The sequence below is a fragment of the Amphimedon queenslandica genome, unplaced genomic scaffold (genome assembly GCF_000090795.2).
Source record: "Amphimedon queenslandica unplaced genomic scaffold, v1.1 AMPQUscaffold_12824, whole genome shotgun sequence".
Lineage (NCBI taxonomy): Eukaryota > Metazoa > Porifera > Demospongiae > Haplosclerida > Niphatidae > Amphimedon > Amphimedon queenslandica.
The window spans coordinates 1-14,963 of NW_003546940.1; the positions used below are offsets into that span (position 1 = coordinate 1).

At 33.0% G+C, this 14,963-nt stretch overlaps 3 protein-coding genes and 1 long non-coding RNA gene across 9 annotated transcripts; 2 read left to right on the plus strand and 2 right to left on the minus strand.

Moving 5' to 3' along the window:
* Positions 1 to 6: 6 nt before the first annotated feature.
* LOC109586636 (uncharacterized) lies at positions 7 to 3,056 on the minus strand. 6 transcript variants are annotated; one of them, XR_002187137.1, is made up of 7 exons: positions 2,967 to 3,041; positions 1,001 to 1,081; positions 866 to 959; positions 690 to 746; positions 528 to 628; positions 202 to 267; positions 7 to 150 (listed from the first exon to the last, which is right to left on the minus strand). It is a non-coding gene; the product is annotated as an uncharacterized LOC109586636 (long non-coding RNA). The 6 variants fall into 6 exon arrangements; XR_002187135.1 differs by lacking the exon at positions 1,001 to 1,081 and having other exon boundaries at positions 41 to 150; positions 2,967 to 3,056; XR_002187139.1 differs by lacking the exon at positions 1,001 to 1,081 and having other exon boundaries at positions 41 to 150; positions 866 to 941; positions 2,967 to 2,984.
* A 174-nt stretch (positions 3,057 to 3,230) lies between these two features.
* On the plus strand, positions 3,231 to 5,850 carry LOC100638144 (cell cycle checkpoint protein RAD1-like; the record flags this gene model as incomplete). The annotated part of the gene is given in 8 exon segments (XM_020002828.1): positions 3,231 to 3,323; positions 3,382 to 3,597; positions 3,657 to 3,739; positions 4,610 to 4,721; positions 4,783 to 4,903; positions 4,963 to 5,029; positions 5,147 to 5,291; positions 5,757 to 5,850. Coding segments are annotated over 8 exon segments (870 nt in total), but the record flags the coding sequence as incomplete, so codon positions are not given.
* A 1,067-nt stretch (positions 5,851 to 6,917) lies between these two features.
* Positions 6,918 to 9,490, minus strand: LOC100638273 (cytochrome P450 3A17-like). The gene is made up of 9 exons (XM_011408751.2): positions 9,455 to 9,490; positions 9,174 to 9,308; positions 8,768 to 8,856; positions 8,461 to 8,609; positions 8,280 to 8,416; positions 7,857 to 8,090; positions 7,628 to 7,716; positions 7,234 to 7,396; positions 6,918 to 6,992 (listed from the first exon to the last, which is right to left on the minus strand). Exons 1-9 carry the CDS (start codon positions 9,488 to 9,490, stop codon positions 6,918 to 6,920), a joined length of 1,107 nt encoding a protein of 368 aa, XP_011407053.2.
* An 18-nt stretch (positions 9,491 to 9,508) lies between these two features.
* Positions 9,509 to 14,963, plus strand: LOC100638401 (multidrug resistance-associated protein 1-like; the record flags this gene model as incomplete). Its single annotated transcript, XM_020002829.1, is given in 24 exon segments — positions 9,509 to 9,526; positions 10,689 to 10,729; positions 10,784 to 10,969; positions 11,019 to 11,141; positions 11,186 to 11,320; positions 11,508 to 11,633; positions 11,682 to 11,746; positions 11,792 to 11,920; positions 11,978 to 12,139; positions 12,185 to 12,362; positions 12,419 to 12,739; positions 12,797 to 12,934; positions 12,997 to 13,152; positions 13,206 to 13,293; positions 13,335 to 13,410; positions 13,454 to 13,580; positions 13,637 to 13,813; positions 13,860 to 14,027; positions 14,076 to 14,256; positions 14,309 to 14,356; positions 14,405 to 14,451; positions 14,499 to 14,656; positions 14,702 to 14,900; positions 14,945 to 14,963. Coding segments are annotated over 23 exon segments (3,043 nt in total), but the record flags the coding sequence as incomplete, so codon positions are not given.

A 14,963-nucleotide genomic window follows, 5' to 3' on the forward strand; every position in this document is an offset into this window, starting at 1 on the left:
CTAGCATTGTGGCATCAGTTCATGGACTGCTATCGCATTATAGTATTAAAGAATAATTATTTTAGGTAACAAAAAACAATTATAACATTATAAAAAGAACACAAAAATGCAAGTTTATGTACAGTGTCCTAATTTTGAAAGACAGCAAGCCTATAAACATGAAAAGAAATGTAAATAGGGAAAATGTATAATTGACCTCACTTGAATGCAAGACTCATTGATGACCTCAGTATCTCCTAAGCTTGATGCATCAAGAAAATGGTGACACTAAAGAGATAGAGAAACAAAAAGAGGAAAGAGAGGAAGGTGTACAGCACTGAATTGTTATTACAAAAGTAATAGTAATGGCAATGGTAACTGTATTGCCATCTGTGCTCAGAAGGCAATGTCATTGTTAATGGGTTTATCTGAGACATAATGAAGAATACATGTATAGTCAGTGACATAGGCCAGTGACAATTACCATTACAGTTACTCAGTAATCCCTTAACTCGAATACATGTACATGTACATCACATACCACTTACCATTGCATTAGTGCATATTAATCTCAACACATCCTTTTCTCTAAGTAATAAGTTAATGTCCATGGAACAAACTGTTTATTGATTATGAGTAGTTAACGGCACTAAAAGAGAGAGATAAAAGAGATGGTAATTTTAAGTGATTTTGATGTTTAAACATTGTACTTGTTCAAATTGGACATGCTTTGAATATTCTTAGCATTTTGTCTTAATTCCATTCTCCTGTACAATAAATGATAAATCAATTATTACTGACCAAAGGACACTCACTATCCCTCATTTACTGTACATGTGTACATGCACTGAATAAAACATGCACTGTATTGTGAATTGTGTCTTACCATCATGTTGTTAGGATAGTTCTGCTCCCACATCTTTTGCCGGAAATGGAATCTTGATTCTTGACACGCAATGTGTCTGTGATTCAAAAATGTACTATAATAATAAATAATATAAAAAACATGACATTGACGTACTTGTGTTAACACAAGCTTATAGTATCAGTAAAGAACTGTATTATACACAAGAAGACAAAGAACGTAAGAGATAGGAGAATCCTATATAGGAAGAAAAGAGAAAGAGCAAAAGTTAGATGTACATGTACATATACTAGGAGGAGAGAAGGCAAAAGAGAGGAAGAAATGTCAATACGAGACAAATTAAGATATACAAGAATAGGGGTCAAGGAACACAACAATGAGAATAGAGAAATGCAGTACCAATAAGGATGGGCAATATATCAGTATTTAGTAACTATCATGATAATATTGCAGCTAACAGATTATAATCATTTCTTACTATACATGTGAGTGGTACATGTAATCAAGTATCGTAACCCTTAGCACAAGTGTGATGTAAAAGGTACCACTACTAATCCAGACTAAGTTACATGTACTGTGTTGGATTTTCTAGGCTAGGAACCATTACAAAGGATCATTGTTATTGTAACAGCTTTGATGAACACAATTATTAGTAATTATTGTGATATCAAAATGAGATGCTGGTAAAACAACATTCAATATTTCCACCCTTAAGTACTTATTAACAACACACGTACATGTCAAATATTGCGTATTATTCAGTATACTATAGACCTCTTCAGGTGAGATTGACGGTGGCCTATGAATATCATTACTGTTGATTGCGGTATCTACCTACGGTGATAATTGGCCGCCATTTTGGACGGCAAGATTCAATGGAGGATGAATGAAGAAAAGGCAAAACTGATTCTTTTCGTTGGCATGGAGCTCTTTCAAGCTACAAAAGCTGGTTGGAGGAAAGAATGGTCACTGCTAAGCATCTCCTAAAAGAGATTTGGTGCAATATGAAGCATATTCTTTAATAGAGCTTGCTTTCTGCATTAGCCCATTCATACTCCATAGAAAGTTGCCGTCCACGAAAATTATTTCAGAGTCAGCCAGGCTCAGTCACGCCCCTTGCCGTATATCATTCTTTGACGTAATTCATTCTCACCCAAAGAGGTCTATTACAAGATGCATAAACAGCTATAAGGATTATTATAATACCACATTGCAAGTTAGCTTAGGCCACGTTTACACAGCAACAAAAACGATGCAATCCGTATAGTTTTGTGCCTGCTTTATGCTTCTGTTTACACAGAAACGAATGAAAACGTGATAAAATCTTGATGGAACTCTATGGAAACGAAAACGGTGTTCAAAGTGGATATTTTAAAAAGCGATGCGTTTTGCGTTGCTGTGTAAATGTAGCCTTAGACTGCATGATTGATGGCTGCTTGTAAATCTTATGCACACAGACACAAACCATATGGTGCACAGACACAACACCCTGGGGCAATAGTAATGATTACAGGGTACTAAGTAAAGTAGCATAATAGTAAAAGCAAGAGTTTTTGTGAACATCAGGAAGTAATTCAGTATAATGTAATTCCCATAATACAAAACAGACTACTATTACATGTACAGCAATATGCTATGAGTGACAACAACAAGTATAGCTGGAAACAACTAATCAATGCAGAGGCTTTTCATACTGTGCCCAATGACTGATGCTTTTCTAAAAAACTTCATGCCGGCAAAAAAATCCAATGCACAGACACCTTAAAACCACTTAAATTACAACATTATTTTTTATTAATAACAATGGCTTATTGTAATAGTAACAGTAATGTGCTTTACTGCAATAATAATAATAATAATAATAATAATTATTATTATTATTATTATTATTATTATTATTATTATTATTATTATTATTATTATTATTTCAACTGTAAAAACATAATATGCATGGACAAGGACTAAGGAACAATATCAAATATACAGTTAAAGACTGGCTGCAACTTGTACAGCAACCATAAGTACTAATAGCTCAACTAATAGTAATGGATTATATATATTCAGTAATTGACTACTGAATAATGATTATATACATGTAACTGTAAGCCTACTAGATACTAACCAGTACTCCATCCACTTCGTGATTTGAAAAACCATGATCCATTGAGCTGCCTTTCTTGATGTTTCAGGCTTTCAGCCTCCTGAGCCATGTGAGCGAGCTCCTAAGTGAGCCTCCATAGCTCCTTGACATCCCTCCCCCTTATTCATTAATCATTAATTAAGCAAAACTACTTATTATTCATAGTGTCTAGCTATCCCTAAGGATAGTTTCCAGGAACAGTTATACCTAACTCCGGACAACTGTCCAGAAATAATGCGCTAACCGGGTGAATGGAGAGTCAAGAAGCACGTTTTAAATGCCTTTATGATAAATGCAAGGACACTTTCCAGCGTATTGAAAGCTATACAATTTAGAGATGTAAGTGAAAATCAATATAAAACCACAGTAGGGACTTATATATATAGACAATTTTTAGACTGCAACCTGCTTTATCAGTTCCACTGGATTGAGAGTGACAGTAGAGCAGGAAAAGTGTGTACAAGCAGGGATATAATAGACTAACGTTACTATACGTTAGTCTATTATATCCCTGGTACAAGCAAATTGTTTTGTAAAATCAGATCTCTTTCAAGCCTACAACTACAATGAGGACTCCACACTGATATTTAATATTGACCTTAATGTCATAATTGTAAGGATTGTTTTGTGTGAAATAATTTTTGAAGATTGGTCACCTTTTTAATTAAATAGGAATGTTTGTGTATTTTTGGTAATGAAGGAAACACATCTTTAAGATTGTACTATGATGGATATGGGACTCCACTTCAATTAGTGTACGTTAATTTAATCATTGCTATTTAAAGTAAAGTACATAATGTATGGCTATGCATTCAAGTTTTAAATTATGATTAATATATAATAGACCTCCTCAAGTAAGAATGATGATGGTCTATGAATATCATTACTTTTTTGGTATTCACCTTTGCGTGATAATTGGCCGCCATTTTTGATGGCAAGATTTAAGAAGGCTGAATGAAGAAAAACCAAAACCGATTTTTTTTCTTTGGCATGGAGCCTGTTCAAGCTACAAAAGCTGGTTGGAGGTAAGAACAGTTGCTGCTAAGCATTTCTTAAAAGGGATTTGTGCAATATGTAGCACATTCTCTATTACAGCTTGCTTTCTGCATTAGCCCATTCATACTCCGTGGAAAGTTGCCGTCCACGAAAATTATTTCAGAGTTAAATCAGCCTTAGTACACCTCTTGCTGTGTATCATTCTTTTTAATGTAATTCATTCTCACCCAAAGAGGTCTATAATAGTTATAGTTGTAATTATTATTAGATGAGTATACAACAGCAGGGTTGAGCTACACATAGGTTCACAATTTTTAGCAATTTAGAATTATTTGCACTTCCAGTTGCATTCACTTCTATAATGTATGCCATATAGCAGGTATTCATTTGGGAAAATGTTGTAAAGCAGGATTAGAGATTTTGTTGATTTTACTTATGTTCTGAGTAGCCATTTTGCACACATGGCAGTGATGCAACACGTTTTTGTTTGGAAAATATTTGTCCAACAGGAATGAGAACAAAAAGAACAATTAGACTTCTATCGAATATACCTGCTATATGGTATCAATCGTGTCATTTTTAACTGTTTAATTGCACTATTTAATTATTTCTCTCTCTCATTTGTATAGTCTTGAAGAGAATGAAGTGGTCACTGAGTGTTCAATTCAAACCTCAGAAGCTGATGAAACGCTTGACTTTGATTTTGTGTCAGCAAACATTTGCAATAAAGTGATCATTAAAGTAAAATAATGATACAGTAATTTATCATCATCATTATTTGTAACTATTATTCAATATTCAGTCAGAGTGCATGAGGGAGACTTTCAATGAGTTGGATTTGAGTAGTGAATTTATTGAGATTTACATGTCAGAGGAAGAACCAAATTTTAGACTGTCTACTCATGGATATACAGGGACCACTCAGGTAGGAATTACTGTAAATACACACTGTATTAGTGCAATTATTTTCAACTTATTTTTTACTCTGATTATCCTAAAGAGTCTGATATGGTTGAAGTATTCGAGTGCAAAACAACTCAAAAGAACAAGTAATTTTTTGGGACATGTTCCTCTTTCCTTCTCCTATTTTTTAGTTTCTATTATCTTATTCACATCTCTCCTTCCTACATGTATTTCCCTCCCTCTCTCCTTCCCTCTCACTTCAGATACAAGCTTGCATTACTAAAGCCTTTAGCTAAGGCACTTAGTCCATCATCAAAGATAGCATTAAGGATGGACACAAGAGGTTTCCTCTCATTGCAGTTCATGATAGTCACTGAGGATAAACAACTTTGCTTTGTAGAATACCTGGTAAGTGATTGGACTGAATGATTATACAAGTACTGTAAAATGGAGTTAAACTTTAGCTGGGTAAAAAAGTAAATTTTCACAAATTGTAAATATTTGCAAAATAAAGTGGCCTACTAAATTTGAGCTACCAGGGTTCTATCTAGTGGGGGGGGTGGGGGGGAGCTTCTCCCCCAAACTCTTCATCTTCCCCCCCAAAACTTCAAGCTTCCCCCCTGTGTACTTCTGTAACTGCATGTATGTACTGTACATGTACATACACATGTATGTACACAACCCTTCCCCCCCCCGGTCAACTGCTCTCGGCTTCCTCCCCAAACAAAAATTTCTAGATAGAACCCTGGCTACATTTGTAAAAATTGTTTATTCATAAACATCATACCAGTAGCCTCATTACAAGTACTCTTGTTGCTCAGTGTATGCAGTATGGTTTAAATCAGATGTTGTACTCTCTCTCTTTTTGTTTAGTGTGTTCCTGAAGATGATAGCAATGAAAGCTAGCAATCAACTTTATACTAAAAACTACTGACCAATTTCACCTTCAATCATGTAATACACTTCATTAATAATATTAGTTAATAATGGAAATTAATTTGTTATCAAAGCTTGTATCCTCATTCTTCTTTTGTATCTCTACATCAGTATAGATTTAATTATTTGGATTGATCATGGATCCCATGTCTCTAAAATAAAATAGCAAAAGGTTATATGATCACAATTATTTTTAATCATTCAGGAGAGCATGATTTAATGATCAAGAATAGCTGATGTCATAATACCGGCTACAATGTATAAAAGAGTACAATGATCATAGTTCTAGGTTATCTCAGCTGGGCCATATATTTTTTGAACTACATACATTGTAAAACAATACACATCCATGGTAATTTATTGTATGGATATACGGTATGGCTGGCTGGGTTGCCTCAGCCTCATCATTGTCTCAGCATGATATGAGACCATACTGTTTGTTACTAAGAATGCTACCGTGTTACTAATATCTTTACATGAGAAAGACCTCTTTAAAAGACCTAACATTTTGTAAGCCTTAGTGATGACAGTTTCATGATATGGTTATTTATCATATGATATTTATGATGGTTTGACCATGATAAATCAGAAGAGGAATGAACCCCAAGATCCCTGATGGTATTAGAGGCAGTGATGAAATTCCCCTGGATAGTATAATCATAATATGGTGGAGGTTTACAATTTAAAGTTCCCCGTCTTGAGTCAAATTAAGCCACAGGCTCCACTCCTAGTGGTGCCCTTCTGCCAATTCTCCCAGAACCCAAGGGCTCGGGATTTCTCCACGGGTGCCAACATAGATACTACATTTATGTAGTATTTATGCCGGCCGACATCGTTTACGGTTGGGACTATGTTGGTATCCAATTTTTGGATTATTTAGGAAGTGTATGAGTTTTTATGTCTATTCAAGCATTAGCTATCAGTAATGTGGGTATAATAATAAATCTGTAATTTTAAAAGATTAATAATCATCAAAATAACTAAAAACAATCACATTACAAAATTAAAAATTAATGAAATTTTTTATCACTGACTCTCATGCTCTGACACTAAGTAGATCTAGATCTATATATTATATCAAAAAGTTTTTAAAACATTTTATTTTGAGAGAACTCTAAGAAATATTCCATTAACTGGTGACTGTGAGAGGCCAATGCTAGTCTTCAATGGAACCTGAATTAAAATAGTAAAGTTATCTTCCATGCAATTTACCATAAAGGGAGTTGTAATTTAAGCATACTATTATCATAATCATCATAATGAGGCTCTTGCAAATAAAAAATCTATAATTCAGAACTGAATTAATTAACTCTTATTTAGGCACTGCACTTTTAAATTTTACTTTCATAATTAATTTTAATTATCATCTACAACACATACACAACCCTTTTCCCCTAGTAAGGGTATTACTGACTTGTGTTTCTGGTGCTCTCTCAAACTTGTACTTTCTCAGTAAACTTGTTAGACACATTTTAGCATCCATTAAAGCAAGTTTCATACCAATACAATTACGAGGACCAGCACCAAATGGCATAAAACACATCGGATGGTGAGACTCTTTCTCATGAGGACTAAACCTTAAATATATAAAATAATACAAGTTCATTAAAAATTACAAATGTCAAACCTTTCTGGCCTAAAAATTTCTGGCTGTTCCCAATGTTCAACTGACCGGTGTAGAACCTGAATTGGTATCATGACTGTGCATCCTGCTGGTATAATAACTCCATTAATTGTACATGTATTTTCACACTCTCTGAAAGTCCTATTACACTAAATGATCAACAATAAGTAGCAAATGATAATACATTGATCCTGGTGCATATATTCTCAGTGACTCATTTATTACCCAGTCTAAATACTCTATGCCATGTGCAGCATCATAAAGAGAAGAATCCTGTTTATTATAAAATTTACAACATGCATAAGTTAGGACTCATGTTACAATTGGATTAAGGATAAATGTGAATGAAAATGAATATGAGATTATGTGTATACATATATGCTCAAACTATATGCATCATTGTTGTGCCATACTTTATTGCATTGATAGTAGTTATTAATTTCTTGAGTAAGTTTATCTTGTTTATCATGGTTCATTGCCAGAAGATAAGCTGTAAATCCCAGTAAGTTACTAGTTGTCTCATATGTAGCTAATAGAAAAAATAATGAAACAGAAATTATTTCGTCATCAGTTAATTGCTTAGAACCAGGACAAATTTGATCATCTTCTGCTTTGGCTTCCATCAAAAGCTGTAGAAGGTCAACATTCTAAAATAATTATACAGATGAGTATATACGTGCTGATAATACAAGCTCCACCTCTGGAACCTCAAATCCTTTGAACAGTCAGTGGCCGAAGCCTTAAGGATAATGTAAATTCAAAGGATTCAAGGTGGAGGTCCTAATCATCATTTTATATAATAAACATGTATAACATACATGGACAAAAGGTCTTACTGTATTTTTGTATGATTGCAGGTGCCTCTGATTAATAACATCAAGAATAAAATTTCTAGCAGTATTATGGTATTGGGTTAGTTTCAATCTTTTAGCAAAAAACAATCCAAAAAGCTTCGTTGAGAAAGGAATTTGAGCTATGAAAGGTACAATAATTATTGATGTTTTAGCAGTAACTTACTGCACAATTCACTTAGTAGATTATATAAATTAGGTGTGAATATTCCTATAGCAGCTTTTGTCAGAGAGTTCTTTTCTCCTTTAAGAATATTGACTTGACAACCAAATGCAGCCGCTAGAATTACTTCCATATCAAACTGTCCAAATATTCTACACAAAAGAATTAATAATAATTGTACAGTTCCAAATTTTGTATAATTACATCAAATCCAAAAAACCACTTAACAATAAAGGCGTTAGTGAATTATTGGCAGTAAAATTAACCATAGAATGTATCATAGGGGATGCATCTGTATGCTATTGTTCACCTCCACAACTCAGCACCATTGTTCTTTCTGCTTATGTCACTAAATATCTCGACCAATGTATCACAACTTCTTTCAATAAGTGGTAATACCTGTAAACATAAAACCATTTAAATATTTTTCCTGATCACTATTTCTTTATTTCAGTTATTTGGCATTATACAGTTCTGTATGACTGTATGTCACTAAAGGCGGGCATCCACTGTGCAGCGTTGTTGTTCGCACCTTATGCGTGGCTAAACCTTTGATGTAGTTGGGCAAAATGTTGCATTAAAAGCCATGAAGTAGAGCGATTCCCAATTTCATGACATGTTGCACAACCATGTCAAAGGTACTGACAACAAAGTTGCAAAGTAGATGCCCACCTTAAATGAACCATTTACCATTTTACCATGCATACCATCATTACCATTTTTAACTTCTTGGTTGAAAAAGCAGGATTAACAATAGCTCTGGTCCTTTTCCAATCTTGCTTATTCATAGACAGCATTATACTGCTAATTTTAGCTTTTTTGCGAATTTCAGTCAAAAAGCCAAATTCCTTCTATGATCAATATAAAACCATTTACAAAATGATAACAAATAAGAATGTTGATCTAACAGCCACACCCTTTTAAATTCAGACTTAATGCTGTTACAAAGGAATGTGCAATTGTTGATGGAGGATAATGGTGCTAGACTTCAGCTTACCTTTCTCTCAGTAAAGTTATCAAACTTTTTTATCATAATCTCCTTCAATATATCAGGATCAAGCACAGCAAGGTAAGGCTGCGCACCAATATAATATCTGAATGCATACATAACTTATGGATGCTTTTGTTTGGACAATGAAATACTTACCCAAATACTTTACCATATTCTTTTGACCATTTCTCTAAAGCACATATACTCCCCTAAATACAACAGTTATGACTAGTTATTCAGCACACAAGCATGCATGCTCTTACCAATGTAAATATGTCCAAATTGTTTCCAAAGAAGGGCACAGTTGTGGGAGAATGCAAGCCAAGCTTTTTAAAAAATTCGTAGGGACTGTAGACTACATAAACCTAAAACAAAGTAATATTTATTAGGTCTAGTTGCTAAGCAGTTTTACCAACAATAATAGGCTTAGATAGTAAATTTAAAATTTATCTTAGACTTACTTGTACCAAAAAGAAATAAAATTATTGGGAAAAAAAATTCCTCCTATGTATGCAAAAAACATGTCCTCATTAGCAGCAATTAGACAATAGACTATAGTTAAGAAAGGCAAATAGCTGTTTCCTCACTTTCTTGTGCAATTATGAACAACAGAATCCATACAACAGAGTGGCACTGTTGTCAATGATAGTCTTGCTAGCCTATCATTTTCATTGAATGGTTGGCTAACAAGTAAGTATACTGAGCCACAAGAGGCAACCACTCATGTATACTTTATTGACTACTGAGTTGCAGCTAGCTAGGTGCAGGTAAAAATCCAACAGCCTTGCACTACAGTAAATAAATACCAGGGTATCTAAATAAAACCATGCTGCAGCCATAAAATTTTGTTTAAGTTGTGACATGAACTACATGGGCAATCATGAAACAAGTGAAAATTTAAAGCATTAACAAATAACAAATTGAAAAAATTGTGCGGGTGCAATTAGTCAGTTAGCCTATAGTCTTGCCGCCCAGATCAAAGTAACCACTATGGCTAGTTGGCTACTAATTGCCCAGAGTCATTTGTGTCTGGGCAATTAGTAGCTAACTAGCCATAGTGGTTACTTTGATGATTGTCATGCATTGATGAGTAGGCTTTACCCTTGGAATGCCACTTTCATGTTACAACTCAATGCAAGCATACCAAACAAGGATCAAAGGTCATCAAGTGTTACAGACATGTTTACATTGAGAAATCATGCTTTTCAGTAATAATTATTATATGCTTACTATTATGCAGGAATAATGGTTGATCAGCTTTGCAAGCCAGGTTACCTTTGGGTCAGTTTCTTAGTTCTAATTGATAGATCTATCATGATAAATAATTTATTATAGGAAATTGAAAGTTTTGGCCAGAATGGGACAATAACTGGCACTATTATTACACCTTGTTTTGAAGATACTGTAATTCTTTATGGAGTTTGTCTGTTCTTTTGGATACTAGCAAGTGTTAACTTCTTGTGTCGCAAAAACAGAGAATTTATCCATATTCCTTTTAATATATTACTTTTGACTAAAATGGTAGTTTATAAACTTACAATTAGCTATAGAAATATTAATTTTTTTGTAGGTTTTGTGTTTTGTTATTATGCTAGTAACACTATCTGACTTCATCTATGCCATCATTGTGGTTAGAAAAAATGCTATAGCACCTTATTTCTTCATGTCTCCATTTGTAATAGCATTTACCATGGTATTCTATCTAGACTATTAATAAGTGACATGTCTATTCAATAGGTAACAGTGATTCTTCTACTACAATCTGAGCATAAAAAGGGAGTTCGGTCTTCTGGTCCTCCAGTAATTCTATGGATTGGTCTTGTGGCTTATGGATCCATTAAATTGTGGTCAATACTAACTAAACTTCCTGTTGTATGTTTACATTGCAAATCTAATCATGTATTCATGATTATGTATGCACTTGTGATGCATGTACTGTATCATCTCAAATGCATTTACTGTAGTTGTGCATATAATTTTGTGTATAATTCAGTTGAAATAGCATGAATAGTTTAGTAGTTTGGCAGTTATTACATTAATGTACTTTTTAATTTTTTAGAAAGAAAATGTTAAATTATTTTTTCTGGTCACATTTACTCTTGAATATTTTTGTTTTCTACTTCAACTTATGCTTTCGTTTATCCCAGAACCAAAATCAATTGATGATATTAATGAAAACCCAGTGGTTAGTCATAAAACATACTTTTATTTACTTATATTTTTGAATATACAGTACAGGCCTTCCCCTGAAAAATCTGCGTCATTCTTTTCCCTTGTAACATGGTGGTGGCTAAAACTGTGAACAAACATTATTTATTTATCAAATAATGATATACATCACAGGTTAATGTGGAAAGGATCTCACAAAGTATTAACTCATGATGATCTTTATGATATAAATTATGAGGATAAATCTGAAGTCACTTCTCTCAGATTTCAAAAGGAATGGAATAAAGAAGTGAAGAGATCTGGGTATAGATCTATATTGTGATGTATAATTCTCAATGAGCAATTATCATGATTTTACAGGTTATTATTTGTTCAAGGTCAAAAAAATAATCAAACCAAAAAAACTAGGGAACCATCTCTGGTTCTTGCTTTATTCAGCGCTTATGGATTAGATATTATTACTGGTGGATTTTATAGATTGTGCTATGATGCTCTTTTTTATGTTAATCCTTTATTGTTAAGGTACATGTAAACTCAATATTGAATCATTGAAATTCTCTACAATAGAATGATGTTGGCATACATCAATGACAAAGACCAACCACCGTAGATTGGGTACTTTTTTACAATTGTAATGTTTTTAGTTGCATTGCTTCATACAATCATTAACCAACAATACCAAAATATTACAATTCTTACTGGAATGAGAATAAGATCTGGTCTTATAGCCACAATCTATAATAAGGTTGGTAAAATAATTAAGTAAACATTATCATTTAAACATTATTTTCATAAAAATAGTTGCTTGTTTTAACAAGGAAAGCATGTCAATCCAGAACAATGGGAGAGATGATTAATCTGATGTCAATTGATGCTAATAGACTGATGGAGCTGTGGCATTTTTTTCACTTAATGTGTTTCAGCCCTTTACGAATTATTGTTGTTCTTGTGGGCTTATACTGGGCAACAGGTTTTGCTTTTTTTGCTGGATTGGTGGTGTCTATATTATTAATGCCTTTTACTGCGTTGATATATATAATTGGAAAGCACTTTCAGGTAAAATTGACTGAAAACAGAGACAAGAGGCTGAAAATGATAAATAGTATTATTAATGGCATCAAAGTAATGCAAACTGAAATGATATAAATATTTACAATAATTTTAATTGTTAATGCTTAGGTGATCAAGCTATATGCATGGGAAATACCATTCATAAAAAATGTGAAAAAACTGAGGAATATGGAACTACATAACTTAAAGAAAGCATCTCTTTTGCAAGCATTTGCTGCTTCTACCATGTTTGGTTCAAATACTGCGGTAAATTTTTATACTATAGATCTATAAAATTAATTAAAGGTATTTAATTATTAATTTTTTAGATTATTATAACAACTCTTTTTGCTTGTTTGCTGATCAACTATAATTCTGATTATCATAAAATAACTGCTGTCAAGATTTTTGTTGCCATTTCTCTATCTGATATTCTTCGACTTCCACTGCATCATTTGCCAATGGCACTTGGATACATAATTCAAGTACATACAATTAACATTTGATATTTATATGTTAATTAGACTATTATTATTAGGCTAATATCTCACAAAAACGCATTTGTTCATTTTTGATTGAGGAAGAGCTAAATTCTGAATTTAATGACAAAGAAGATTATGATGAAAGTATGTAGTCTGATTCTTTTTCTAAAATTATTAATGAATAGGCCATGATAATGCTGTATCAATAACTGGAGGTCTATTTTCATGGGGTGATGAGAGAGATGATTTTCTTTTATCAAAGTATTTAAAATTTAGTGAATGACTTATAATATAAATTTTCCAGCATTGAACTATCATTTAAACCTGGAGAACTAGTTGCTGTAGTAGGACCTGTCGGTTCTGGTAAATCAGCACTAATATCAGCTATTATAGGGGAAATGAATAAGTTAAAAGGATCTGTGGTTCTTAGGGTAAGAATTATGGTAAAAAAATTTAGCAATCCACTAGATCTACTTTTGTATTACAGGGTAGAGTAGCTTATGTACCTCAGATTGCTTGGATATTAAATGCTACAGTCAAAAATAATATTACTTTTGGTAAAAGATTCAATAGTGATTTCTATAATGAAGTTGTTAAAGCATGTACTTTGGAAGCGGATTTTGAAATACTACCAGGAGGAGATATGACTGAAATAGGAGAGAAAGTAAAATCAATGTTGTAAACATTTTAGAAATTAGTCTCAATAATAGGGTATAAATCTCAGTGGTGGTCAGAAACAACGTGTTAGTCTAGCTAGAGCAGTTTACCAAGAGTCTGATGTGTATTTGCTTGATGATCCTTTATCTGCTGTTGATTCACATGTTGGCAAACATATTTTTGATAATGTGATAGGACCTGAAGGATTATTGAAAGACAAAGTGAGTAAAAGTACTGATAGTGATTGTGTTTTATGATAACACATGCAGGTGCGTTTCCTAGTGACTCATGACGTGAGGTTCTTATCTCAAAGTAATAAGATAATAGTTATGAATAATGGTAGCATTGATGAAGTTGGAAATTATTTTGACTTGATGGAACGCAATGAGTCATTTTCTGAGATCTTGACAAAATATAGGTCAACAGATAGAAGTGATGAAAAGAAACAAAGTAAATAGTTACTCTTGCTTTATAGACACTATACTTTTAATCTTTTGTTTAGATATTGTAAGTCTAGCTAAACAATCCACCTCTGTACTAAAAAAATATAGTATGGAATAAATGTTGCTTCATCAATTAATAATTTTATACCATTTAGCAAAAGAAACAATAATTTATTCTGATGAAGAAACACAAATTGGCACTGTAAAAGCATGACATATTTATTGCAAGCTATTACTAATTAATTATAGGTTAAGATGTCTGTAATATTTACATATATAAATTCATATACATTTACCATGTTTTTTGTTGACATGGTATTAAGTTCACTAAGTGTTGGAGGAAACGTAAGTCAGTTGCTGTGGTTAGCGCATTGGAGTAATGAGAAAAGCAACAATAACTTGAGACAGTAAGCTCAATAAAATCATAATTTATTTACATTTTTAACCCTTAGTTTTGCTAATCTTGGTATTTATGCTGCAATTGGAATTGCACAGTATATGTGTACTTCATTTACCATTTTGGCAGTAGTTTTAGGAGCAATTAGAGCTTCAAGGAAATTTCATAATGGAATGTTGCATAGCGTACTTCGATCACCAATGTCATTCTTTGATACAACACCTCTTGGAAGACTAGTAAATAGATTCTCAAAGGTAATGCATGATTTTGAGTAGAGCCTTAGGTATTTTTAACCTAGGATATTCAAGTTACTGATG